General features: G+C 41.7%; 1 protein-coding gene across 3 annotated transcripts in view; it reads left to right on the top strand.

Annotated features, from left to right (window-relative positions):
• The window catches only part of LOC128738405 (xaa-Pro dipeptidase), a 203,817-nt gene that overhangs the window by 128,389 nt on the left and 47,503 nt on the right, over positions 1 to 27,925 (top strand). For all 3 annotated transcript variants that reach the window (XM_053833501.1, XM_053833502.1, XM_053833503.1), the window contains exons 3-4: positions 15,574 to 15,763; positions 26,358 to 26,549. In XM_053833501.1, the coding sequence (XP_053689476.1) occupies positions 15,578 to 15,763; positions 26,358 to 26,549 (378 nt within the window). In that variant the 5' untranslated portion in view covers positions 15,574 to 15,577. The remainder of the gene's footprint in view (positions 1 to 15,573; positions 15,764 to 26,357; positions 26,550 to 27,925) is intronic.

Here is a 27,925-nt window from a genome sequence, read left to right as displayed (position 1 = left end):
ATTATCGTCATCATCATCATCACCGTCACTGCCAACAGCATCAAAAAATCATTCTCACGAGACTGTGACGACAGAAACCGACAGTGACGCGCTTGGTTGAATGCTTAACTCATACAGGAATATGACTCTTTTACGACTGCTTCCTCCGATATGATGATGATACAAAGCACGCCCAAGCTCTGACGTAATGCAACTGCGTTCGTCCGGTACATCATTCCGTTGCAAGCTCTAGAAAATCATCTAGAGAAAATAATATTTGAGCAAAATTGAACTGAACAGGTGAATTAAATCTATCCTAAATAAATCGTTGACCGTTAGGTAAACAAACATTGAAACGTCCGCTGACCGCTAATTCATTCTATCGCAAACAAAGAAATCAGCTTATAAACTTCCAATTTCAGTTTGGTACCACCTGTTTTGTATTGGTAGCCATACCCAGCAGCACCCGGGTAAGTTTACCGAATGTCTGAAATTTTAAGCTTACGGTATAGTGTTTCGCCTATAAACAGTCTGCACCCTGCCCCGAATGCAAGCCACATAGAGCATCAACATTAACATCAATCAGCGGTGAAACCGAACCGCTTGAAAATGTAAAACTGATTAATTTGCTGACTGTTAACAATTAGTCGAGTCGCTCATCTCTTTCACGCATTCTACTGGGGCGCGGTTTAAAACAGCACAAAATCACTGGAAACCAGAAGCCTCTATTCCTAGTAAATAGGAAAACAATCACTTCTGTTTAGTGGGTGTGTGTGTGTCTGATAAGCCGCAATTTGCAGAACGACCGCTAAAGGGTTACCCAGCGCGAAATCATGTGTCTGAGCCGGGCGGGGAATTGGTTTTATTGCGCCCGTGCTTTATTTGGGTTTCGCTAGACACTACTGTTTTCAAATTTATGCTAATCACATGTCTGCCCCTCATCCAACCATTTTGCCTGCCTACCTGACACTGACAGTCTGGGGGAGGATGGTATCATACAATGTGGTGCGATATTGGTTTGCAAACTCGCGCACGAGAGAGAGAAGATTAGGAATTTTAATGCATTCCGCAAATGGTATTATTCATTGGATTTTTTTTTTTTCGGGTGTTTTGTTTCGTTGATTAGCAATTCACACACAACGCTTTCGTTCGGATCGTCACGTTCGCCACTTTTCTTTTTGCCGGCAGCGAAAATCGGCCCGATGTTATGTCCTTGCTGGTGTGTTTGCAGTTTCAAATCGATTTTCGCCGCAAGAGAAAATATTCCTCTATGGTTAGTTAGGAAGAAAACTGAACTTTCACATCTGGCTTTCGCACATGTGTTTTTTGTCTTGTCTTATATACTTTAAAATTGTTGGAATAAAGTCAGTCAAAAAAATTGATAATATTTGCAACAAAATAACGCACGTGTGAATATTACGATTAATATCAAAAACTTAAAAATACGTTCCGATTTATTATCTTCTCTACTTTCTCGCTCAACCAGTCAAAAAATGTTTGGCTTAATAGAACAAAAACATAAGGTTCATTTACCCTGAGCCTCGATGTAATTATTCTAATGTGTTAATTTATTTAGTACGTTGGCTTCCACTTTTTATTCCCGGATTATGAAATCAATATATGTAAATAATAGTAATTATCATGGAGTTCCGAAACTGATCGCAACTACAATGGAAATGTGGTGTATTCGATCCTAAATAAACAGATTTTTTAATTTGAAATTTATAAGCTATTTTGAAAAATATTAAAAATGACTCATAACATAATATTTTCTGGCAATATATACACTGACTAACTGGGCTGAGGAAACAACTTCGCTTTGACTCATTGTTAATATAGTGATTCTAGGTCTATTCTATTTCTATTATATAGAAATTAGTTACCTATTATCGAGCAAAAGACGATTGATGGCTGTTTCCATGCGCGTCACATTATTCAAAATACCATTTTCAGACATTTCACGTCAGTAGTGCTGCGTTTGTGTACCATTCGATTAGCTTGTCTGTAGGGATTCAAAGCAGGAATGGGCAAGAGCGGCACATGTAAATGTTACGTAAAAAAAGCATCAGTAACTCGACACTAAGCGGTAGCGACTAGAATTCCTAACAGTCCAGCGAGGAAGTGGAGAGTTTATTTACATCGAAGATGAATATTTCATACGAATCAATGTCACGAATTAATAAATACGATTTGACCGTATTATGCGGTACAAAAACACATAAACCACTAACTATGCTTTCAAAGCGAAAAAGAAACCTTCTACAGCATTGTACGTCACTGGCTTCCACATTTCGATCACTAAGAAACATGAAAATTTAAATTTTCACAATTTTTTGTACTGGTGGGTAACATTATTGTGCCAATTGAAATGTGGAAAATGTGCAAATCTCCACTTATTTCGACGAAAAGGCTAGAAAACTCTGTTTAATTTGCCCTACAAATATTGCTCAATTCGATCAATAATTGATACGAATTGCTTTAGGTACCTACTTAACTTTAACAGTACAGTCCAATCATTCTTAGCCTACACATTCGAGGACCGATTTGTCACCGCTCAATTATTAGTTTCCGAATCCCGCGACGAGGGTAAAAATGCAGCAAGAGAATTGAAAATCGGTATAGCAGTGGGAAAAGACGTCATCCCCATCGAACTTTTGAGAGTCGGGCACGAACGGTTGTATTGTGCAATCCATCAGGTTAAACTAAAGGTATGGACTGAAGTGGAACTACTAACGCTACAAACTGGTTGTAAGGTCTCATATGCCTTTTTTACAAAAGGATCATCACGGTACCAGTGAGATTTTCGAGAGGCACACTCTACGACGAACGAAATGTTTACTTTGCGCCCGATCCTCGATAAATTCCGGGAATTCTATTTGCAAACCCGCCATTTGTTAGTAGACTTCAAGACGGCGTACGATTCGGTTGAACGGAATGACCGATGGCGGATTATGCTTCAATATGGTTTTCCAACAAAACTGACTAGTAAACTTACAATGAATAATGCAGTTACAATGTTGAATGTTACAATTTCCTATTTTTTGCTTCAATGCCGTGATGGATAAAATTACTGATATTTACTGTGACACCGTGAAGTACAAAAACGGATAGCAGTTGCCAAAAGTTACGTAATCAGCTAAGGTCCCAAAACACGGTGCGCTTCAGAGAGCTGCCCATGTAGTAGAGATGCTAGATGAACGATCAGTAGCAAAAACAATATTCTGCAGAGAACCCAACAGAGGTCGACAACTTTTGCGTTTTTGGTTGCTCTTGATGGCGTTTGTTTGTTGTCAATTGTAGTCTTTTTTGGCGTTTCTTGTCCCTGTTTTACCGTCTTTTTTCGTCTTTTTCCATCTTTTCGCTGCCTTTTCAGCATCTTTTTATAGTTTTTCTTCATTTTTATTGGCTTTTTGCCATTGTTTGTCGCCTTTTTTTGGCGTTTTCGGCGTCTTATTATCATATTTTTGTCGTATCTTTTTCGTCTTCTTTCCGTCGTCGTAACGCCATCTTTGTGTCGGCTATTTGCTATCTTGCATCTAATTGTTGTCTTTTCTTCGTATTTGTCATCCCTCACCGTATTTTTGTCATCATTTCATGATTTTTTTTGCCATATTTTCATTATGTTTTCACCGTCTGTTTGTATTTTTGTGACGCTTGTTTTTAGCTTTTTTCGTTCTTCGTTTTTTTTTGTCATCTTTGCATCGTCTTTTGTTAAGGTTTGACCATTTTTTTGTCACTTTTTGCCAGTTTCTCATTGTCCGTTTTTGTTGCCAATGTTATCTTTTTATTATCATTTCGTTGTTCTTTCGTCGTCTTTCTGTCGTATTGACGGTCATCTTGACGTCTTTTTGTCGTGTTTTCTAACTTGTTGGTCGTTGTTTTAGCGCTCCTATTTCATCGCATTTTGACTGTGTTCTGAAGGCTATTCGATAGTTTTCACTTATTGCTTGAAACATAACCCTTTTCAGTTGTTGAAGTTGAAATTCTATTTCACAAAAATTATATTAGAAACTGTCAAAATATGCGAAGAAATATAAATGGAAATATTTCGCCTTTTTCCCGAATTCCAACCAGAAAAATATTAGTACCCTACTAGCACAGTTGTTATAAGGCCGTTGTTCCAACTGATTTAGAACCAATTTCAGTCGTAAATAAGTTTCTTCAACTAAAAGTGCCAAAAGTGCACTGGTTAGGTATTACCATTAAAGTGGGGTGCGTGACGTTAGGCATACGGGCATTAGGCATAATGCACGTTAGGTATAATTTACTAAATTTGGCTTTCCTACGAATACGCACTTAAGTCAATCATCGCTGCGTCTCAATACAATAAGAACCAAGGCCGCCCATTTAACATAAATTCATTTGGATTAACGTCGTTTGCTATAAAAACATCGGCATAAACATAGTGGATAATTTGGCAGAACAACATTGTGCATAACGACCAGGCAACAGTGCAATAATAACAGTGCTGGCAGGGGGAGGACATCTGTCTTGGTTTATTCGCTTTCCTACACTCAAAAAAATTGACACGTCGCATCCACGTGAAAAATCATGTAAACTTCTGTATAGCAACTTACATGAACTTCATGTACTAGTTAATGGGAAAGTTGATCAAATTTACCGGGATCGCACGTAAACTAGTTAGTATGATTGCGAGTTACCAACAATTCACGTGAATGTTACATGAAAAGTGTGATGGATGAGAATTACCTGTGTTTTCACGTAAACTTGACGTGCCGATTTTTTGAGTGTGGGACTACCGACTATTGTTAGTTTTCCACAGCCCTTACATCGACTCACCGAGTTGGTACCGAATAGCCGAAATCCAAATGGTCGAATTTAACCAACTGTCACAGAAGACCGAAATTGTATATGAATATGTATCATGAACAGGGAATCAAACATCACGAACGCACAAGAGACAAAGATATTGTCCCTGCTTCAAAATGTTGCGACAATGTATGATGAAAGTTTGCCACTATTGCATGGAAATTAGGACAAAGACAAGTTATCGTAGATAAAGATATTTCATGACAACTATGTTGTTGCCTGCGAAAAAGATACACTGCTGTATGCAATACGAACTGTACCCAACAAAAGCAATCCTAATCATGTTACACTGTGTCGGCAACGGCAGTGTTTAATCGTAACCAAGGTAACATTGATAAATTTTATACGGCAGACATTAGGTTAAAGCAAGCTGGTCTTTTTCTTAAAGTTTTTGCTGTTTGTCCCTTCTGTTCAAGTTGCTGATAAAGTATTGTCTTTAACCAGCCGACTGTGGACAAAAACATATTTTATTGTACACTTGAATCACCAACAATATGCGCTTGTGAAAGCGAGTGTGTATCAAAATATATTCTCATGGAAAGTTATCCTGCTTGCTGGTGTGAATGGACAGTCATTTGTCCTAATATTTTGTTATCGTGATTCATTCTGGTTGCTACGTATTTTTGTTTTTTAGGCAGAGAATATCTGGTTTATCGCTCTTCGTTTTTGTCGGTTATTTCTGCGTATGAACAATGATATTTTGATTCCCTGATCATGAATGGCTCAAACACGAAAGGCCGAGTCCCTATTTGGCTGAATCTTGCCGAAAATTGTTTTCTTGAACAACAGGACATACACAATCTGCACTTAATTTTTTATTTTAATAATTATTTATAGTACTAACAGTAGAGTATATATGATTGATATTTTATTCTTTCTCTTAAGCGTAAATGAGTTACGCTCATTATAAGGTACGAGACCTATTTATTCATGATTCGATGATTCAGGGCGAGACGGCCACAGGCGGCGAGTAATTGCCAGCGACCCGCCGTCGAAAGCGCCGGGCACTGCGGTGGGGCAACCCCCCATCGGAATACACTAGAGATGGTCGGGTATGAAAATTTGAATACCCGAACCCGACCCGTACCCGATCAAGAAAAAAATTAAAAACCCGTACCCGACCCGAACCCGCAAGTTTATTATTTTTGATACCCGAACCCGACCGCAACCCGACGGGTACGGGACGGGCCCGGGTACCCGACCATCTTTAGTGTTAAATGTGGTCAATAGAGATACCCGACCCGACCCGTACCCGGTTTCAAAAACAAAAATGAAGAACCCGTACCCGACCCGAACCCGCAAATTATTTTTTTTCAATACCCGAACCCGACCCGAGCCCGGCGGGTACGGGTACGGGTGCGGGTTTCGGGCAAATTTTCCGCTACCCGACCATCTCTAGAATACACCTCTATTTAGGTTGAATTTTTTTGGAGCGTCTTAGTAGAATACGAAACCTGAAATTAAATAAAAGAAGCATTTTTCCAAATTAAATTCTACTATTTTTATTTATTCGCGACAGATACGTATTTCGTCTACGACTTGCAGGCTTCATCACTGACTGTGTTCGAAAACAGATTAAACGTAAATTTCCGATTGTCGTAAATTTTTCTTTGTTAAGGATAACTAAAAAAAATCAATAATTTTGACTTTTGAGACACTGTTTTATATCAATCTTCGAACAGTCTTTATCTACGAGCACTCACATGGGTAAAACTTGCTAATAGAATTCAAAGATTTGTTGCAAGCTATGCATCGTTGACACGAAGTATTCCAAAGAACACGATTATCAGATGAATTAATTCAATTAGTAAGCTTTTGATTCAAGTGGTTGAATGACTAAAATTTACGACGATAGAATCTCGACTTCCATTCATTTTAAGTCATTTGGCGCCGACCACCAGATTTAATTTTTATATAAAAGTACCTAAACATTAAAAATTTTCGCCGATTTTGTTTAATAATGAAATTCCAAGGTCTTCTATCAACGATAGTGTTTTGCGCTGTGCAGATCATTTGAAAATTTTTTTCTACTTCATTTTTATTCGCCGATCGGAGGTCGCAACTGACGACATCTGTCGGGATTGCATTATGTCATTCAACATTGAGATCAAAACAAATCGGGCTTGTCGGAAAACGAGCTGAAATAAACATCCACTTTGTACACGCGCGCGTACCGACGTGTTTCGCCGCTTGTGCCGTGCTCAGAGTATCTAGTATTTTCTAAACAATTTTCATCGAGTTTTCCTACGCAGGCAGGCAGCGAATTTGCAGAGGAGTGGATTGTAAACAGACAAATTCTAGACATTTTCGAATAACCACTAAACAACGCACTCGGATATTCATCTTACACAAAGACTAAAGATGAAAAGGCATCCAAACGTGTCGATATTTTGGCTAGAAAATGAGTTCAACACGTCGGAGACAAATTCCGCCTCGTGTCAACCGTTCGGACGAGCAGTTCGAGCCGTTGGAATCGAGAAATCTGAAAATAGTTTTTCTGTGGATAGTACGAGGCTAGGAACGAGCGCGGCAGGCACGGACGTAGTACCGTTTGAACTGACGTTGCTTCTCCCAGACAGCAAAGCTTAACAAATATACTTATTCTGTGCTCTTACAGACAATATTTATGCCGTTAAAAATAGTATCGACGGTTTTCGCATGAGAAATTCTGTCGGTTTTATGTTTGGCCGCGGGATAGCGGTTCTCACCGGTTTTTGATGGTTGCAATTGTCGTCTTTTATACAACGATTCACTCGAAATGATGGTGCATCAATCACGTCGAGCTTCGCTGTCTGCAGCGGAAATGGCTTTCGGACGAGCAAACGTTCGCCCGGACAGGATTATTGTCGGTGTGTTTTATGGCTACACGCAGAGTTTATTTATGGGCTATGTTATCCCCCTGTAATCCAATTTCCACGCATTTATTTAATTTTTGTTCTAGAAAAATAGAAGCGAGCTCGAACTAGACCAATTTGGAAAATATCTGAAAAGAGGGGTTCAAAACCGTTCATTTGACAATTGTGATAGGTATTAAGGCATTACGCAAAATCCAACTAATATCATTAGTTATCTAAGATTATTTATCATCAGGGAAAATGTACAGTCGATCAATCCAGAAATTAAAAAATAATATTATCTACAATTTACACTGCCACTAGCCTGTTAATATAACGGCATTCATTATCAAACGTCAAGCTGCACAGGATGAAATTTAACAAAACGTAGGAAGCTCCAGACAAACAATGGTGGAAGTTAGACGCAATCTGGTTTTTATGGTAGATGCGATTTACGCAAATGCTTCGAAATAGCGCGCCGACAGTATATCAATTGTTTACTCAATATTTGTGCAAACCATTGCACACAAGGTAACGCAAATATTTACGCATCCAAAACGGGCTAACACAAACGGTGCCGTCCCGCTGATGAGCAACGTGTAAAAACACGAGTTAAGCAGGTTCGCTTGTTAGATTCATCTTTGGGAAAGTTCTTCCGAATTGGTGCCTAACCGTATAAGGTGGCGTGTGAATCTGGAATAACAAATATTTTCTCAATTTCAAGGGTGATTTCAAAAACAACAAAACCCCCAGAAAACTACTTTTTTAGCCGTCTTTTGGTATCAATTTCGTGATTTATTCTACGCACAGCTGTATAAAAGATTGTAGAATCACTCAGCTGAGATGAATTTTTCGATAGATCGATTGCTGTCTCAAATGTCTGAAGCATATGTAACACACGCAATCAATCTGCATTTCAAATCATTCAGACGCGTTGAACTGGTAGACAAACTTGTTCTCCATCACTAGCTCAGTTTGTTTCGATACAACAACGTGTCTTAGTAGAGCAGTGTAGATGAAAATTAGTTATCATCTCAAAGAAGCTATGTTTTAGCTTCATGTTTCATAGAAATTTGAAAGAAAAGCAAAACTGCTCAAATCCTGTAAAGTGTTTTGCACCACAGCCAGCATAGACGTGCATTTTTCGGTAAATAAAAAAAGTTTCTAGGTCTGAAGAGAAAAACTTCGAGAGATACGTTTCATACGATCTCTCACGGTTTTGGTGGCCAATAAAAAGATTCGTTTCGAGAAGTTATTGATTCACCGAACTTGCCATGCAATAAATTTAATGCAACGGTCGCAGTGTGGCATGTTGCGCCGGCTTGTTGGAATTAAATGTCATCGCCATCAATTTTGACAACAATCGTTCGGCCTTCTTCATTTTTAAAGAATTATAGGCCCACAACTCAACGGCTTGCACAACATAAGACCTTGCCACGGGAGATGGAAAATTTGTCCTCCTGATGGTCGCAGGCGGCAAAGCGACCGCTGGCTTAAAATCCAATGTTTTCCTTCACCGAATTCAGCAGGTTTAAGCACTTATACTGGCTGTCACAAATATATTAGTCTATATCTAGTAACATGAAACTTCATCGCAACATCGTGTTATTATAATGTTTTTGCTAAACAATAATGCCACATGATGCTGCATCATGTTGATTACGGCATATTTTTAAATAAAATGTAACCAAACAAATACAATCAATGTAACATCATATTCCGCCATATTTTTATGAAAAAATATTTTTCAACGAAGAAATGTTTTTATTTTAACAATAATTACACGAACATTCATCAGGAATCCATGGCATTTACTAAAATATTATTTGATTACAGTATCTAGTTCGATTTTACACCGCTTTTTTCCATCGGACGAATTCTTAATCTGGCTGGTTTAATCCTTTAAACTTGAAAGTTTTGTTTCACATTAAGGATATTAATGTAAATAATTTTACAGGCATTTTAGGCGTCTTGGAGACCAGAGAGGAAATTTGCTTCCCGCTAAACATAATTCGCGATTACAAAGTTGCTCATAATTGTTTGGTTTTTGTCCGAGGAAAAAAGAGAAGAAAGTATTTTTGTTTTTGTTTTCATGCAAGTTTTGACAACGCGGCATAGGATTTCGTGGGAGTGCGAACAGGTTTAAAATCTCTTTTAGTATCGTAGTCGCGAATGGATAGATAATGCGCATTGATGTTTTATAAAACATATGTGTAACAATTGGTTGCATATAGGCTCCACCTCTTGCACTTTTTAAATCACATAACAGTTCGATAAAGGTAACTGATGCGAACTTTTACCATACTTGAATATTTCAATTATAGTTGCGTAACCCTTCATACAACAAATGGTGCTGCTTGGGATTTGTACTATACTCTGCCAAGTCTTTCGCCAACCATCAGTAAAGATTCGATTTAATAATCTGAATATCTCTGGCTACGTCGCTGTGAGTTGCTGTCGTCGTGGTCAGTAGCCAAGAGCAGGGGTGGCTCGTCCTGTTTCAAGCCGTCGTCTTCATTCTACTCGATCTTGGGTCGCTTGTTACCAGTTGCTCAGGCGTCTCAGAAGTCGCTAATCACTTTCGATTTGGTCGAGCTATGTTGCACTCTGTTCCTGGTGTCGACAGGGTTGTTGAAGAGAACCGTTTTCGTTGTCCGGTATACTTATGATGTGTCCGGTGGACCATACCCTCCCCGATTTCCCGCTTGAATGCGCCGCTGGATCTGTCGCGGTCACCAGCCCAAACCCAAGGTCCCAAATACACGAACTCATCTACCACTTCTAGTTGTTCACCGTCAATGATTACCGTCCATGAGACGTGCGCGTTTGTCTGTTTGAATCTCTTCCTTTCATGTTTTAGCCCAATCCTCTTAAGCTCCGCTTTCAGTCTGGCGTAGATTGCCTCTGCCATCGCAAAGTTCTTCGCTATAATATCAAAGTAATCTGCGAAGCCTAGGAGTGGGCTACCTGAGGCTAAAATCGTGCCCTGTCACCCCCTCGAGAGCAATGCTAAATAGCATGCAGGATAAGCCGTCACCTTGTCTCAAGCCTCGTCGCGTCTCAAAACGACTGAAGAATGTCCCCGAGATGCGCACGAAACGCATCACTCGAACCAATGTAGCTCTGATCACCCGTGTTAGTTTGTCCGGAATACCGTGTTCGTGCATTATCTGCTATAGCTGGTTTCGGTCGACTGCATCGTATGCTGCTTTGAAATCATTGAAGATGTGATGCATAGGTACGTTGTACTCCCGATATTTCTGCAAGATCTGTCGAATGGTAAAAATTTGGTCCGCAGTGGTGCGAGCCCCCATGAAACCCACTTAATAATTCTATACCGCCGGCGTTACAGGATCTGGGAGAGTGGCTTGTAGGCTTTGACAACCGGCGTTACAGGATCTGGGAGAGTGGCTTGTAGGCGGTATTTATTAGCATTATACCGCGATAGTTGCAGCAGTCGAGCCGATTATCTGTTCATCTAACTACTTCATCCATCAGTTTCTGTGGTAGCTTCTCCTCCTCCTAAATCTTGAAAGAATAACCAAATGTAGAGCCGTTGCCAACGTTTCTCGGCCATATTTCTAAAGTTTACTGGTAGGTGGTCCTTCCTTGAGGTCAGGTGCAGGGGCCTTTCTATCTTCCATGGGCATTCCTAAGTTGACTTCCGTTCCACTTCCTTCTGCGTCTTCGCCATTGAGGTACCACCTGTCCAACTGCTTCCACCTATAATCGACCAACCTCGCATGCTCGCACTCGTTCGTGATCAGATTCCCTCCCTCATCCTTACGCATGTCTGGTTTCGGTGTGTGGCCTTTACGAGTTTGATTCACCTTCTCATAAAATTTGCGCTCGGAATTCTTGTTCTAATTCTTCACAATCTCTGTCCTCCTTCTAGTGCCCTTTACTCCTCAGAATCGTGGGTACGGTACCAGTCCTTGCTCGTCAGTATTTGGCTAAGTTCTCTTCGTGGCAATGCTCAGATAATTTTTCCAAGCCCGTTTTTCCTTTCCATTGCTTGTTGGCATTCCCCATCAAATCATAGGGCCAGTCCCGGCGTAGTTAGCATTCACGCCTCTCACGCCGAGGACCCGGGTTCAAATCCCAACCCCGCAGAAGTCACAAATGACCCAAGCTGTGACTATAATCTAACAAAAAAATCCCCATCAAATCAATCATTTCGAAGGTTGGAACATGTAACTCCTTTAACCCATTATGTCCTAGCGTATGATATATCATACCTCGTCTTCAAAACCTGCTTACTGCTGAATTTCAATAGTTAGCATTGTTAATATATCACTACGAGAGAGATAAGACATCAATCTGATGTGCGTGTGATATAATCTGTCAGTTTTTGTCATTTCATCTGTATTTTCAACAGTGCAAAGTTGTGATAAATGGCGGAAAAAAATTGAAAAACTGGCGAAAAAAACTTTGTCTCCAAAACGCATGAAAAAGTCTGCATTTAGTGACGAAACATTACCTGACATGTAAATTGGTATTTATATGTAAAGTCTATCACAAAATTCGATAAAAAATCTGTTAACAACTTTGTAATTTGTTTGTTTGAAACTGAGCCTATGAAATATTAAACCTGCGATATTTTGGCCTTGAAAGCATTCCAAATGACCAGTTTGCGTTTCCCGACAAATTCAAGCCATAATATAATAAATTACAGAGTTTCATTTCATTTGGTCCAAATTTAGGTATACCCGGGTCATAATGGGTTAAAGAAGGCACTGTCTCGTCCAGTATTCGCGCGTAGCTCTTGGCAGATTGCGGGTTATCTAGCTACCTAATGCTTCAACCAATGGCTGTTATTACTACTGCTGCTAGGTGATGGTCAGTGTCAACATTCACATCCCGTAGGGACCGTATGTTCGTGATGTTAGAGAACAACTGGGCATCTATAATAACGTGATCAATTTGGTCCATTGTACGTTTGTCAGGTGATCTTCAGGCAACTTTGTGAATATCTTTGCGTGGTAAAAAGGTGCTTCGGATAACCGGGCCTCGGGAAACTGCGAAGTTTCCATATCATTGACCATTATTGTACCTACATATCGACCCGAGCATTCATATCCCCGATGATGATAGTGATTTCCCTTTGCGAATAGCTGTCGCATGTTACCTCCAGCCAGCCGCGCGTAGAACACTTCCTTCTACCTTCTGTGATTGGGTCTATCTTTGTGCGGGTAGCGCACATTGAAGAAACGGCTCTTTATCCTCAATATGCACATCATCGCGTTAATCGCATTCTAATCTATCAAGCGACCCTGAATTCTGCCCTACGCTAAAAAACCTGCTTCCAGTTCGATGGTAGTTCATGGCTCTGGTAAAACTGGGCTTCCCCGCCGCGGAACTTTCAAAGCTTCTCTCCTTTGCGAAAGCATTCCTGCAGAGCTACGTTTCCGAGTATGCGGGATTCAAGCTGTTTGAGCAGCACCCGGTCGTCATCTGCAAAATTCAGCGATCTGCAGTTTCAAGTTCCGATCTTTTATTCGTCGTCCTTTTATTTCGTTGCCCAGATTGATGCCGAATTTTCCAATCTGTATTTGCTTGACTTGCCGTTGTAGTTTGATTTAGATAGGTTACCTTACTAGGGCCACGCTAGCGAATTTGCTGATGGGGCTGCCATCTTAGCTTTAGTGTTGAGACTCCACGTTTCTTAATTCAACCGCACGCTCCGGATTAGACGCTGTCGTAAGTCGCTCCTAACCTATAATACAACCGCTCAATTGGTTGAGGAATGGGAACAAACGCTCAAGGCTGACGAAGGTATTCTTCGTTGCTATACTCAGTGTTTGTATGAATGCGTCCTTCCTTGTCAGTATACGACCTTAGTTTCCACCGGGGTTGGTTACCCGATCTGCGCTAAGGTTGCCCGTATGCCGGCTGGTACCACGAGGAGGTAGAAATAGGAGTTGCTGAATAAAATTCTAAGAACCGCTAACCTGCAGTGCTGCAGTTTCGCGAGGCACCGATGCTACGCATTATCCAGCCGTTTACCAACCAAGTTCCTGTGTGCCAAGTTCACCAAGCCAAGAGTCCCTGTGTCTGTCTTTTTTGAGCTGCCTCTGGGGAAGTGGAAAAAAGTTATTTGTCCAAACCACAAGAAAGGCGACAAGCTGGACTGGGTGGGCTATCGTGCGATCGCTGTTCTCAGTGCCTCCAATGTCCTCAAATTCTCTCCCAAATCATTTCCACGCACTTTAACCAATTACACGTTTGAGAGAATCTTTAAATCTAAATCTTTACACTACGGCAGATCCTCCAAAAAGGCGGTGAATACAGTGTCTCCAAATACCGTCTGTTCGTCGCCTTCAAAGCCGCATGTTATACCATCAACCACAAAGAGCAATGGAAAATTATGAACGGGAACGATTTTTTCGAGAAGCTAATTAGCTAACAAGTTAAGGCTGCGATAGACGGTATGCACTGCTGCGTATAGATATAGAGTGAACGATAGAGTTCATTCGAATCCCACAGGACTTCGTCAAGGTGTTCAACATACCGCTATAAAATATTAAGGACTGAGCGAATACTAAAACGCAGGCATGATCTTCAACAGTCAATCTAGTCAATTCTTCTGCTTTGCCGATGACATGGATGTTGTCGGCAGAATATCTGTGGCGGCGGCTAAACAGTAACCCCGTCTAAAGTGCGAAGAAGAGAAGATTGAGCTGAAAGTTCAAAACATATGGTACATGATGGTCGGTGAAATCGACACTGCTTGGAAAGTAGTATAACAATCGATGGTGACGACTTCAAGGTAGTTGACGAATTTGTCTATCTTCTCTTTACAAGTAATTGCGGTCGAACAGACTAGTCCTCCATACAGAGTGTACGCACAAGACACTCATTAGACCGTTTGTTTTCTATGGACCAATGCTCGAGAAGAATCTGCGAGTACTTGGAGTCTACAGCAAACCTAGTATTCGAAACACGGCTAAAGCTGAACGGGTTGTGTGGGTTGGGCATGTTGCAAGAACGTCGAACAATTACTCTGCGAAGCTGGTGTTTGCATCAAATGTGGTAGGGACAAGATGGCCAGATGCAGTTGTAGAGATGCTCAGCGTGCAAGATGGTTAGACCGGGTGGTGTTCTGGCAGCAAGTACACGATGTCCAACGAATTGTCTAACAACTGCGTGTATTAGAGACATTTAGTTCATGAAGCTCTGATTTAGGACGAAAAGTTAAAATAAATAATAACTAGATTTTGAATTTTCGAAGAGGTGTGTATGTTTTTAGTGAAATCGTAATTTAATTACATTACATCCGATTGTGTAGTAATTTGACGTCGAGTTTGTTGCACATACCTACAAACATTTTGTGCTGATACAAATATTTTTTTCTTGAAATTCAACTGTCACCCTGATGAGGTAAATATCTATCTACCTAATTTTACTGCCAAACGAGCAAGGACGACCAGAGTGCGGCTATTGCCTGCATTTAAAGTTATCAGGTGAACTTTCCAGTTAGCTTAGCTGATTTGATTGATCATTCCTGTATCTTGAAATTTGGAATCCAGAATCAGCCGCTGTGTCGATAATGGATTGCTCAAAAGTACACTCTAGAAGGTGAATAATTTTGGTGTCGAGCCAATTCAAACGTGACCCTGAGCCAATCGATTGATATTTGATTGTCCGTATCAGACAATTTTTCTCAGTCTCCTCATTTCATTACAAGCACCACAGCGCTATTCAAAGACCTCATCTTTTCTGTTGAATTCAGGTATACGTTGTAGAATAAAATACTCGCTATAATTTGAATATTTACAGTTTTCGAAATCAAATCGTATTTCCGGCATATTTCATACGTTGCCGATCAGAATCACACGTCAGTGTGATTGTGCGTCATACAATGTAGAAATATTTTTAACCCTCTCCAATAATTGATTAACCAAACAAACCATTACGTTTGTCGTTTCAGCACAATGGCCTGCTATCAGATGGGACCGCAAACTCACTCCATTCCGATGTCGTTGTTTCGCGAAAATCGCGAAAAAGTTACGGCAGAACTTCGCAAAGCTCGCACCTTTTCCGGACGCGCTTTGATACTGCTACAAGGGGGCGACAATATTAGCCTGTACGATACCGATGTGGACTACGTTTTCCGCCAAGTAAGTTGTGATAAAAGTTCAAAACATTAATCCTGGTGGTTTACGAATCATATTTTCTCAAATGTATTTATTATTCTGTATGCGAAGCAGTTACGTTTGAACTCCTCATAAATGCTACATTCGTACTTACACTATGTAGTTCAGTTATAGCCGTTTATTGGTGTACATCTGAGCGAACACTACAGACACATTTGTTATATACCTACTCCCATAACCCGGTTCATGCTCGATGGACGGATGGTCGCCGGAATGGGAACGAGTGGGGCGCAGTGCTACCCTATTATCAGTACATGTTTCTCACGCCGCATTATCATCAGCCGCCATTATCGCTGTCGTCATCGCCGTCATCGGCACCGCACCGCATCACAACACAACAAAAAGTTGTGGAACTTCCCCTCGGCTAATCGAGCGCTGCCTCGGTAAACAACCGTTTGTCGTCGTCCACTCGATTCGAAAGTGTTGATTACCGACGACGGCGCTCAGAAGTGGGGTTTGTTTGGACTACGTTGGGCAACAAAGTTTTACTGAACACTATCGAAACGTGCGGGATATTCTGAACCCATAGCAGCGCACATTGTGGAGCCATACTTGCTCTTTGCACACATCAATTTAATTTCAAAATAATAGTGAATGTTAATTTGGATTCACAGTTTTTGAGAGATACAAATATTTAACAATTAATTTATATTTTCGATTAACTACGGCATAATCTGTATAAGTTGTGACCTAAATTCAATAATCATTAGAGCCACCCCAACGTGGCACTTAACTTGTAGAGTAAACATGAAACGATGTCGACGATAGCGTAGTAGACGGTAGTAAAAACCAGTCCAACTTTTCCCTTTCGTCTCTCGGTGCACCGTTGCACTACTGTTTTGATGAGAGTCATAATTACTGGTGCACGTACAGTACAGCAGCGCAAAGTATATCACTGTGACCAGTTTGTTTTGATTTCGATCGAATGGAATGCTTTTCGAGATCGTAACATTTTCTACTAACAAACACAAACTTCCGCTCTGCCGTTTTTTCTATTCATGTAAGATTGCACGTTTTGATTAAAAATACATCGCTTTTAGCGAATGGATGGCACTTCTAGTTTGCTATTGATCTGAATTTAAAAACATTGTACCCATCAATGAGCATGTTTATGTGAAGTTTTTTGCTCTAATATAAATGAATCTTTCCGAAATGAATTTTCCGAAACCAATCATCGTACAATTTTTTTATGTACTAGTTAAAGATGTTTGAGGAATATTTTTGAGCTTATAGGCTTTGTTTAGTTTATAAAGCTCGTAAGTTATCAAGGTATTTTCCAATCTTCTGCCAACAAAACAAAAAAAAGTTTACTCCAATATGTTGTTTAATTTCCGAAAAAAGGCTACATGGAATCATGTTCATACAGATGCGACGTTTTATTGTGTCGGGTTTGTTCTGCGAAGTACTGAAATATTAAGTGTGGTCTATCATTATTTTTCGCCCGCTCCAAAATCGAAATCTGAAATAAAAAATAGTGATTTTTGCAAAAAAAAAATTGTCAGCTATGACCCCTTAATCGACCAACCGATTTTTTTCCGTGTGGAGACTCATCACTGCGACCAGCATAGTTGATCTATTGTGATATCGCCCGAGTGTTTGCTGTATGACCTGCACTGCATTTCTTTTTGCTATAACCGCTATTGAGTGAGCGATATGCTTATTAAATTTTTATGCGTGCTTGTGTGTATTGGGGTTTACCCTTCCTTCAAAGTTTGATCTACTTTACCCACTTATTTCTTGCTGCCAGTACTATCCCATATTATAGCCGGCCCTGGCGAGGACTCATTCATTCCTCTGACCAGTACACTTAACTATAGGAGGGACTTTTCGCACTGTCAAGAGGCTTTAAGGGATAAATATAGAATTCAACACGAAGGAAGGGTAAATGAGGGGCCTGAGAATAAACCCATGCTAAAGTCACTTGACATCGAATGGCTTGATTCTACTAAGATTCGAACCCATGACCACTCGCTTGTCAAAGCAGACTCGGTAACCTTGCAGCTACGGAGCCCCCGACCAATCGGTACTACGCATCTCAAAAAGCACAGCCTTGGGTTACAAAAGTCTTTAAGACTTGACTTTATTGCTTTCCTCTATCGTTCTCTGCGTCTATTGGAAAGACTACCGTTAGTAAAACATGAGGTTCATTTACTCTGGTTGTATGCCTATGCTACGCTTAATCCGTTTGTTTTTCTAAGACGTAGCCTGATGAACGAAATTTCTCGAATTCACACGGTTGTAGGTTACCGGTCTCCAATTCCTTGGACCCCGTGTACTCTTCGCCAGATCTCGCTTCACTTGACCTAATTATCTTGCTCGCCGCGCCTCTCGTCGTCGTGTTCCTACTGAATTTGAAGCGAACACCATTTTTGCAGGGTAGTGGTCCGGCATTCTAGCAACATACCCTGCCTATCGTATCCATCCAGTTTTAGCCACTTTTTAAATACTGGCTTCGCCATAGAGCTGTGCGAGTTCATCGTTCAACCTCCGCCTCCATACTCCATTCTCCTGTACGTCGCCGGAACATGCTGCTCGAGCCAAAGATGCTGTACGTCGCCGAAGATCGTTCTTAGCATTCGTCTTTCGGAAACTCCGAGCATTCGCAGGTGCTCCACGAGCATTGTCCACGTTTAATACCCGTAGAAAACAACCCGTCTAATGAGTGTCATCTATACAGGGTGTTCAATAAGTTCGAATACAACTTTTCATCGTTGTGTAAGTGCGCATCATGTGCATTCTGTGTATTGGTATTGGTGTCAGCTTTAGCCTTATATATAGGCTAACCGACGCGCAAGGTATCGGCTTGATGTCATTTGTTATTTGTTTACCGCGCGCGATGAAAGAGTATCGCAACGTCGTAGTTAAGTTGTTTGCGAGAGGTGAGCGTCCTGGCGACATATTTCGGCGGTTGAAATCCCACGGGGTGAAGCGGAATTTCATCTATAATACCATCCGTCGGTACTGGGAGACGGGTTCGGCCAAGGACCGTGCTATATTCGGGAGGCCGGATTCGGCGAGGATGCCAGCAGCCATCAAGGTGGTGAGGAAGCGGGTTTGTCGAAAAATGAACCGCTCGATCCGGAAGACCGCTGTTGACCTGGATGTGTCGATTGGAACTGCCCACACCATCACGGTGAAGGACCTGAGATGCAAGCCGTACAAGAAACGCAAAGTTCACGGGGTAACGGAGGCTACAACGAAAAACAGGCTGGACAGACCAAAACTGATAGTTTCGCGGCACCCTGGTCACGAGTTCGTGTTTTCTGATGAGAAACTCGTCATCTTGCAACACCCGCACAATGTCCAAAATTATCGGCTGTGGACGCCGACGTTGGCCAGCATCCCCCCGTTTCACATAAACATCCCGCGGTTCCAGAGCGCTACGTCAGTGATGGTTTGGGGGCGCGTATCCAAGCGAGGGAAGCTTCCACTGGTATTTATCGAGAAAAACGTGAAAATCAACGCCGCGTACTATAAGACCGAGGTTCTGGAGAAGGTTGTGGCCCCGGCACTTCGTGACCTCTACGGGAAAGATCATTACGTCTTTCAACAGGACGGCGCACCGGCCCACACGGCGAATATCGTTCAAGCATGGTGTTGGGAGAATTTGACTGATTTTCTCGATAAGACTTTGTGGCCTCCCAGCTTCCCGGATCTTAATCTCATGGACTTTTATGTATGGTCGTACATGCTGGCCAAGCAGAGCGAACATAAAGTGAGCGCTATGGACCAATTTAAGAAGCTCATTTCCAACATCTGGGACGATATGCCCATGACCAGGTATGAGCCGCGTGTGATTCTTTTGAGGAACGTCTCAAGCTCGTCATAAAGCACAAAGGGGGAGTGCTTCCACCGAATATGTCGTAAAGGTTCTCAATAAACACTGCTTCAAAAAAAATTGACTCATAAAAGGATATTTTGTGTTTTCATTTTTTAAACACATTTTTAAAGTGTATTCGAACTTATTGAACACCCTGTAGGGCTTAGTCTGTTCGACCGTAATTGTGAAGCCCATAGTAAGCATGATTTCCGCTGTTAATACGCCTCCGAATTGCACGGCTGAAGTCATTGTCCGCCGTTAACAGTGAGCCAAGATAGAGAAGATCGTCAACTACCGCAAACTCATCGCCGTCGATCGTTATAATGCTGCCCAAGCGGCCTCGGTTCCGCTGGCCAGCATATACTTTAACCCAACCTCTTCGGATACTCACTTTAGTCTGGCTGAACAGTACACAACGTCTGCCCGGATGTTCTGCCGATAATATCCATGCTCTCGACAAAGCAGACGAATTGACTAGATATATCGTAGATTGAATCAGCTTACTGGGGAAGCTGTTCTCGTCCATGATTTTCCATAGCTTTTTTCGATAGATGGTATCATATGCAGCTTTGAAATCAACGAACAAATTGTACGTGGGAATTGTGTATTCACAGCCTTTTTGGAGGACCTGCCGTATTGTAAATATTTGATCCATTGTTGACCGTCCTTCAATGAAACTGGCAAACTGGATTGCCTCGAATCTGTTCGCAATTAGAGGTAATCGATGAAAAATGATTTGTGACACCGCTTGGTAGACAGCTTTGGAAACGGTGATCACACGGTAGTTTTCACAGTCTAACTTGTCGTCCTTCTAGATAGATCGGGTAGGTAACCTCATCTTTCCACTCCTCCGGCAGCTCCTTTATATCCCAAATTCCAACAATTAGCCGGTGCAGACAAGTGGCCAGCTTTTCTGACAGCAATAAGCTCCTAAGCCTAATAAGCTCCGTTCCGATGCCATATTTCCCAACCGATTTATGGTTCTTTAGCTGAATGATGGCCTCCTTAACTTCGTCGTTTGTCGCGCCGTCGAAATTGTCTTCCCCGTCGCCATGGTTCTCTGCCTGGGCGGCCATTCAGTTGTTCATCAAACTTCGCTTCCGCCGCTCAGTCACGTCACGATCGTCCCTCAATCAAAATACAACCATTCTTATCTCAACACGTTTCGGCTCACGCCTTAAAGCCTTTGCGAGATCCGTTCCACTTCGCGTTTCCTGAAAACGGTGCAACCGCCCCAACTCTGCATTCTGACATGTGGCACTGTGTATGTTGATCGCCCGCGCAGCGTTCTCCCATCCATCACCCTTCCCATTCATCGTCAAACCAGTTGTTCCGCTGATTTCGTGCCACATGCCCGATGGAGCTCTCCGTTACACTGCTAATGGATGTTACAATGAAGTTCCAACAGTTCTCGAGAGGGACTTCGTTCAGCTCGTCCTCTTCTGGTAGCGCAGTTTCGAGTGAATACGCGTAGCTTGCGGCGCCATCTGGTGGTTTCAACCGCGCAAGATTTAACCAAGATGGGCGTCTGTACCCAATGTCACAACGAAGAGTTTTAGGCGCATCTTAACCATCACTAGTGAGTAGTGAGGTCAACGTTGACACATCGATAGGATCCACATCAATGACGTCTAAGAATTGCCGGCAGTGGATCAAAACGCGGTCGATCTGTGATTCTGTTTGATCTGTTTGATTATATCTATGCAGTTCTTTATTTCTTCACCAGCTGATTGCCCGATATCACTCGGGACCCCTTTGTCATTCAGTCACTTGTACATCTGTTTTTGTAACGAAAACTCTCATAATGCAAGAAACAAAACTCTTTTTTTCATTTGAGTATGTCTACTCCCGTTGTCAGTTCCTCTCACGTTGTTCCCCAACCACTTGTAAATCTGTCTTCTTCTCGGTAATCCTTTTAAATCGATACAAATTCTTTTTTAAGTTTTTGAACCTCCCCATTTTTAATAGCCACCCTATTCCCCCTTTCAGAAATAAAACAACTTAAACAACTGCTTTCAAATGCAAGAGAAACGCACCCCTTTACCCATTTGAACCTTTCTCCCCCTTGTAAGAGACCGTCTCGCTCTTTTGTCAACTCCCCGGCATAAAAGAATCATGTCCTTCCTAGTCAGCTCGCCCTTCTGTCACGTAGCTAATTATGCATCGGTTTGCTCAATGAGAATCGCTATAATGGAAATGAAACAAAAGTTTATTTACCATATATTCCTCTTCGCTCCCCTCTTTCTCCTCTTTTCTCAAAGTCAGCTGCACAACTGCAATCGGCTTAAATGCAAGAGAAACGCAACCCCTTTTACTTATTTAGATCTCTCCCCCACTTGTTAGGGATTCCCCCCTTTTGTCAACTTTCCAGTGCTGATTCCCTAATGTCAAAGAACATTTGTGTTTGATGAAGAATTGTCCAGGCATTTCGGAGTTATAGCCTCCCCCTGTTATGACCCCCCCCCCGCTCTATTGTCAACCCACTGAGCTTTCATTCCCTTATGCCAAGGAACATGTGTGCCAACTTTGGCGAAGAACCATCCAGGTGTTTCGCAGTTATACCCTCTTCCCTGTTTCGAACCTCCACCCCCATCCTCTTCTTGTCAACTCTTCAGTGCTGATTCCCTTATATCAAGGAATATGTGTGCCAAGTTTGGTGAAGAAGCGTTCAGGCATTTCGAAGTAACGCCCCCCCCCCCCTCCCCCTGTTACAATCCCGCCTCTCTCTTATCAACCAACCCCCCAGTGCAGATTCCCTTATATCAAGGAATATGTGTGCCAGATCGGTCAAGGTGTTCTGGAGTTATGGTGGAACGTACAAACATACATTATTTTTTAACATTATTTTTCATAACTTCTTACTTCTACCAGTCGAGAGCCGGGGTGGCTCTTGTAGTATCAAGAATTGCTCTCCAGTGTACTCGGTCCTAGGCTACTCGTCGCCAATTCGTTGCGCGTGTTGACACACGCAACCCAAGCAACAATGTGAGTTTTATTGTACTCTTATGGTGGTTTTCATTACCAATTTTGGTCTTAAATGCCATCATAAGAGTGTAATAAAACCCAAATTGTTACTTGGGAAGTCGGCTTCAACCTGATCGAGTCATCTAGCACGTTGAGCCCCTTCATTCCTGGTGCCGGTGGGGTTCAGGTGGATTTCACGACGTAGTCGTCCGGCATCCCTGCAACGTGGCCGGCCCACTGTGGTCTCACAACTTTCGCCAGGTGTACAATGGGAATCTCTCCAAGTAGTGTAAGTACAACTCGTGGTTCTTATGCCATCGAGCGTCTTGCGGAGAGCACGGTAGGCTCAATTTTCAGCTTGAAAGCGTCGCTGAATTTCCTTACTCGTATAATTGTTGGCGGTAACCAGAGATCCCAAATATACGAATTCATCAACCACTTCCGGTTGATCGGCCTCAATAGTCACTATCCGTGGAAGACATACGTTGCTTTCTCTGGAGCTTTTTCCTACCATATATTTGGTTTTCGACGCTTTGATTTGTAACCCTATCCTCTGTTTTTAGTCTAGCGTAGATTACCTCCGCCGTCCCAAGGTTTCTAGTAATGATGTCGAGGCTAGGAGTTGGCTACTTTTGCTGAAGATCGTTCCTCTCGTTGCGACGCGATTTGTAAGGACTCGAGAGTATTCCCGAAACAGTCACGAAGCGTATCACTCGCTCCAGGGTAAATTCGATCAGCCGCGTCAGTTGGTCCGGAAAACCGTACTCGTGCATTACCTGCCTTAGCTGTTCGCGTTCAACTGTATCGTATGCTGCCCTGAAATACACGGAAATATGATGCGTGGGAACGTTGTACTCTCGACAATTCAGCTAGGATTTGTCGGAGAGTTAAAATTTCATCTGTAGTAGCACGGCCCCCCATAAAGCCCGCCCGATACTGCCCTACGAATTTTCTTGCTATTAGGGATAGACGACGCAACAAAATTTGAGAGAGCATCTTGTAAGCGGCGATGAGCAGTGTAATGCCGTGGTATCTAGCAATCTAGCTGGTCGCCCTTTTTGTAGATGGAACAGAATACACCTTCCATCCACTCCTCCGGTAGTTTCTCCTCCTCTCTAATCCTTGAAATTATGCAGTAAAGTGCCTTTGCTAGCGGTTCTTGGGCATTGCAAATAACTGCGTATCGAGAAGTGTTTTAGTAACGCTGGGCAGTTTATGTTTCCCTGCATTAAGTCAAACACAAACATCTTTTGTTGATAGGTATGTCTTTCCGACAGTAGATCGAGTTTGATCAGTTGACACGGAGCTTGATAATGAGAAAGATTGATTGGATAATTCCAGCGTAGATTGCGCAGAGCAAAACGTAAAAACTTTTTCTGTGCTCGTTCGATTACTAGGGTTTACGTTACCTGATGCGAGCACCAAACGGTAGAACTGTACTCCATGATCCTACGCACCAACGAGCAGTATAACGTTTTGATTTCGTAAATGTCGGTAAAGTTGAAAGCTTGACGACGGATGAATCTCAGTGTGGAGAATGCCTTCGCGGTGATAATTCCAATATGCTCATTAAACTCGACTTTCGAGTCCATTTTTTGACACCCAAGTCGCAAAATAAGTACACGCGATCTACAGTATCTAACCCTAATGAGTATTGATGGCGGAGAGTGTTGTTACTTCGAGTGAATGTTACAGTTTTACATTTTTTGTAGCTGATGCGCATCCCGGTATTGTCACCACAAAAATTATTCAAAATTCCTCTTGCAGTTCCATGCAATCCGAAGCCGACATTATTGCTCGAAAATTTTCAAATCATCGGCAAACGAAAGTACGGGAGATGACACAATGCACTCAAGTCGTTTACGAAAAGATTAAAAAGCAATAAGCCGGGTGCGTTTCCTTGGGGTACGCCGAAAGAAACAAGAAACGTTCGAGAGCAAGCGAAGTCCACTACAATGAATGCCGTACGATCCGTCACATGGGCGCCAATTAGAACCAAAAAGAAGAGAAATCTTCTCCTTTCTTGCACTAAGTACTTCCAATCTTTATGTGTCTTTTTGCTTCTGTTTCGCCCAGCTAGCTTCGAGTTACGATGCTGGTCTAACAAGCCAGTCGTCGTATGTTCGAATCTCGGCTAGGCGGTGCTTGCTAGTTAGAGTCAGTAGGATTGTTGCACTGGCCCCGTAATTTTCCTGTACTCTAACAGCCGGCTGCGAAGTCTGTCGATAAAGAAGGGTAATGTCTAAAGACGGCATAAACCCATGGCTTTGCTTTGCTTCTGTTTCGCTTGGTATTTTTTTGTGTATGGACATATCATAAATCATACGAAAAACTGAAAAGCTGGCAACTCAGTGAAGAAAAGTGAGTAATAATAACTATCAGTAAAGTAAATGGTCACAAAAATAAAACGTTTGCATAAATTTTAATTTGAGTATATTTCGTGTGAAGTATATCCATAACATTTGTCTTAAATTAGTCCAATTCAAATCTTTCTTCCTTTGCTTTAATTACTAGTCGCAATCGTTGTTGAAAACCGTTACCCGCGGGCACGCACGGTATCCTGAGGCAATTCGTCCCAAAAATCTTCTCCAAACGTTGTACCACTGACGAACTGACATGACACTTAGAAGAAAATCCTTTAAAAACCATCGTCCTGCACATTTTGCTTGCACACTAGCACCCTCTGTTATGCATATTGCGGAGTAACTTGCATTTGCAGGGTTTTATGCTGTAGGGTTTTGTACATTTGAATGGTTTTATACTGAAAACTCAAAGCAACACTCGCGCGCCGCGGTGTGGCCATGTTGCGAAACATGCTTTTTTGAAAAATGAGTGGTTTTTGATTGGACGATGGAATTATCGTGAGTGTCCCGTCTGTTTGTCTGTGGTTGTACCCACAGTCAATCCTTTGGTGCTTACTAGTTTACCTAGCATGTATTCCCTTGCATAAAGGTCGAGAGCATTCAAACCAGTCGACGATGTAGGCCACTCTACCGAAGAAATAAAATCCAGAAAATTGTCCTCATACCAAGCCTGTACAGCTTTCGCCTAGTGAGACGGTGCAGAATCTTGTTGGAAGCTGTATGGTGCTTTCCTGTAGTGTTTCTTGACGATGGGAAACAAATACTTCTTCAAAACATTATCGATGTAATACTTAATGTTGATTTTAACACCAGATTCAATTAACAGCTATGGGACCTTCAAACTTTTGAAGAAACAACCCCAAAGGATTATCAGAAAGATGTGCTGCATATATCCGATTTTTTCCAGTTGTGGTGATCCTGTAGCAGAAACATTTTATCACCGGAGCAGCTTTTCGTTGAGCAGCTGCTGACATCTTTCTGCTCTTGCAACCTTCTGCTTTTCAGTCAAACAGTGCTCACGCTGTTTTTTGTATGGAATCAATCCAATATTATCTTTCAAAATGTCTGCATTCTAGCACAATGAATCTATTGCACGGATATCAATTGCAACTCCGCATGTTTCATAGGTTGACGGGCAATTTCTTTCAAAATTGAAAAACTTTTTTGAGAAACAGGCCCAACGCGGTAGATGTCACCGAAGGTTGTGATCATATATAATCAATATGGGACACTTGCTAATCGAAAATTTATACACAAAGCCGGACTAATTACAAGATGTTAACAACAATTAAATTAGAAAGAATGTTCAAGTACCATGTTCCAAAATAGAATGGCATTCATTTTTCATTCACGACCATTCCTAGCGTTTTTCGATTATTCATACTCACCAATTTCCGCTTACTTCCTGCAGGAATCTTACTTCACCTATCTGTTCGGTGTTACGGAGCCAGGCTGCTATGGTACCGTGGACGTGGCATCCGGTGCTAGTACATTATTCGTGCCGCGTTTGCCTTCCGAGTATGCCGTCTGGATGGGTCCACTACTAACGACGGATGATTTTCTAAAAAAGTACGAAGTCGATGCGGTATACTACGTGGATGAGGTAAGCAACGCTACTCTGTGTCAATACCAATTTTAGATATAGGCAATTTCCAACAATTTAATAACTGACTCATACTTCCATTAAATCATTTTTTCAACTTGTTTTTAATATTGATTACATAAGATTAGTTTCTATTTTTTCTTCAATAAATCCAAACAATACTGTTAACACCATAAACAGTGGTCCGTTACATCCACACCACAACCGAGTCACTTTATAACAATCAGTGAAAGCGCGAAATGCTCTCTGAATTTTTGATCGAAGGCGTGCAAAAATAGAAACAAAACAGTGAAGACCTGCCTACATATGTGGTGGCTTCGGTTGTTCCCATTGCGATCCAATTTTAAAGCAGACCATGCTTACCTTCGGATGTGATGATTGAATGCAAAGAACGTTGAAACTATGTAATGCATAATTAAAAGTTGTACTAAGAAACTTCAGCAAAGCACAGCGCCTACAATTTAATGAAAATGATAGTCGAACGGAACCTTGCTCTCTTTTAAGTGGAGACAATAAAAAGGAAGAAAAGTAGTCGACAAGAAAACATAAGATGTAAACAAAAACTGAATTTCATTTTTTTCCGGCCGCTGCTGGTCACGCGCTAGTGAGCCTGCTCGCACGTTGATACCGTGTGGTATGTGAGGTTTTCATTTGCACCCGGCTTCGTACCGTTTTGTGGCTGCATTTTTATGCTACTTTTGATGTAATCACTGATTTTTCTTCCAACCGGCCACTGACGGCTGCCATCGTGATGGCGACACGGTGCGATAGATACGTCACGTCTATGTACCTCCATACATTAGTTGCATGGTGTAAAGCGACTCAACGAATCGAGTGACCAATATTATTTGTCCATAACAAAAACGACCGGCCCAGAAAGATTGTAGCAGTGCATAACTTCTGTTCCACGGTTTGAAATCAAAATTCTAGCAAAAGTCCATTTGAAATTGAAATTCTAAGAGATTTCGGGGTCCCACCGAATAGTTCTCATGAAAATGTATGCCCGATGGAATAAATCAACAAGCCTAGCTAACACCAGATAAGACATAGCCATAACGAGTACGAGGATTGTTCAAAGTTCGATCGAATTCTATTGAATCAAACAATGAGAGTTATGTTATCAGTAATATTATTCATGAGTCACGTTTCAAACACTCGTTTGGAGTATAATCAGACTACAATGAAATAAACAGAATAGTTCTGCGATTGCGATCCAATCCAAAGTAATCCGCGAGAAATTATTAATATGTTTGTTATGATTAACAGACAAAAGATTTTAATACTGGAACATTTTATTTGCGGCTTGATAAGTAACCCGAAACCACTGCGTTAGCAGCAGTATTGTTGAATAACAACAACCTGTTCAAACTAAATGT

The sequence above is a fragment of the Sabethes cyaneus genome, chromosome 2 (assembly GCF_943734655.1).
Source record: "Sabethes cyaneus chromosome 2, idSabCyanKW18_F2, whole genome shotgun sequence".
NCBI lineage: Eukaryota > Metazoa > Arthropoda > Insecta > Diptera > Culicidae > Sabethes > Sabethes cyaneus.
The sequence above is the reverse complement of the archived record's forward strand: the minus strand, read 5'-3'. Positions and strand labels throughout refer to the sequence as shown.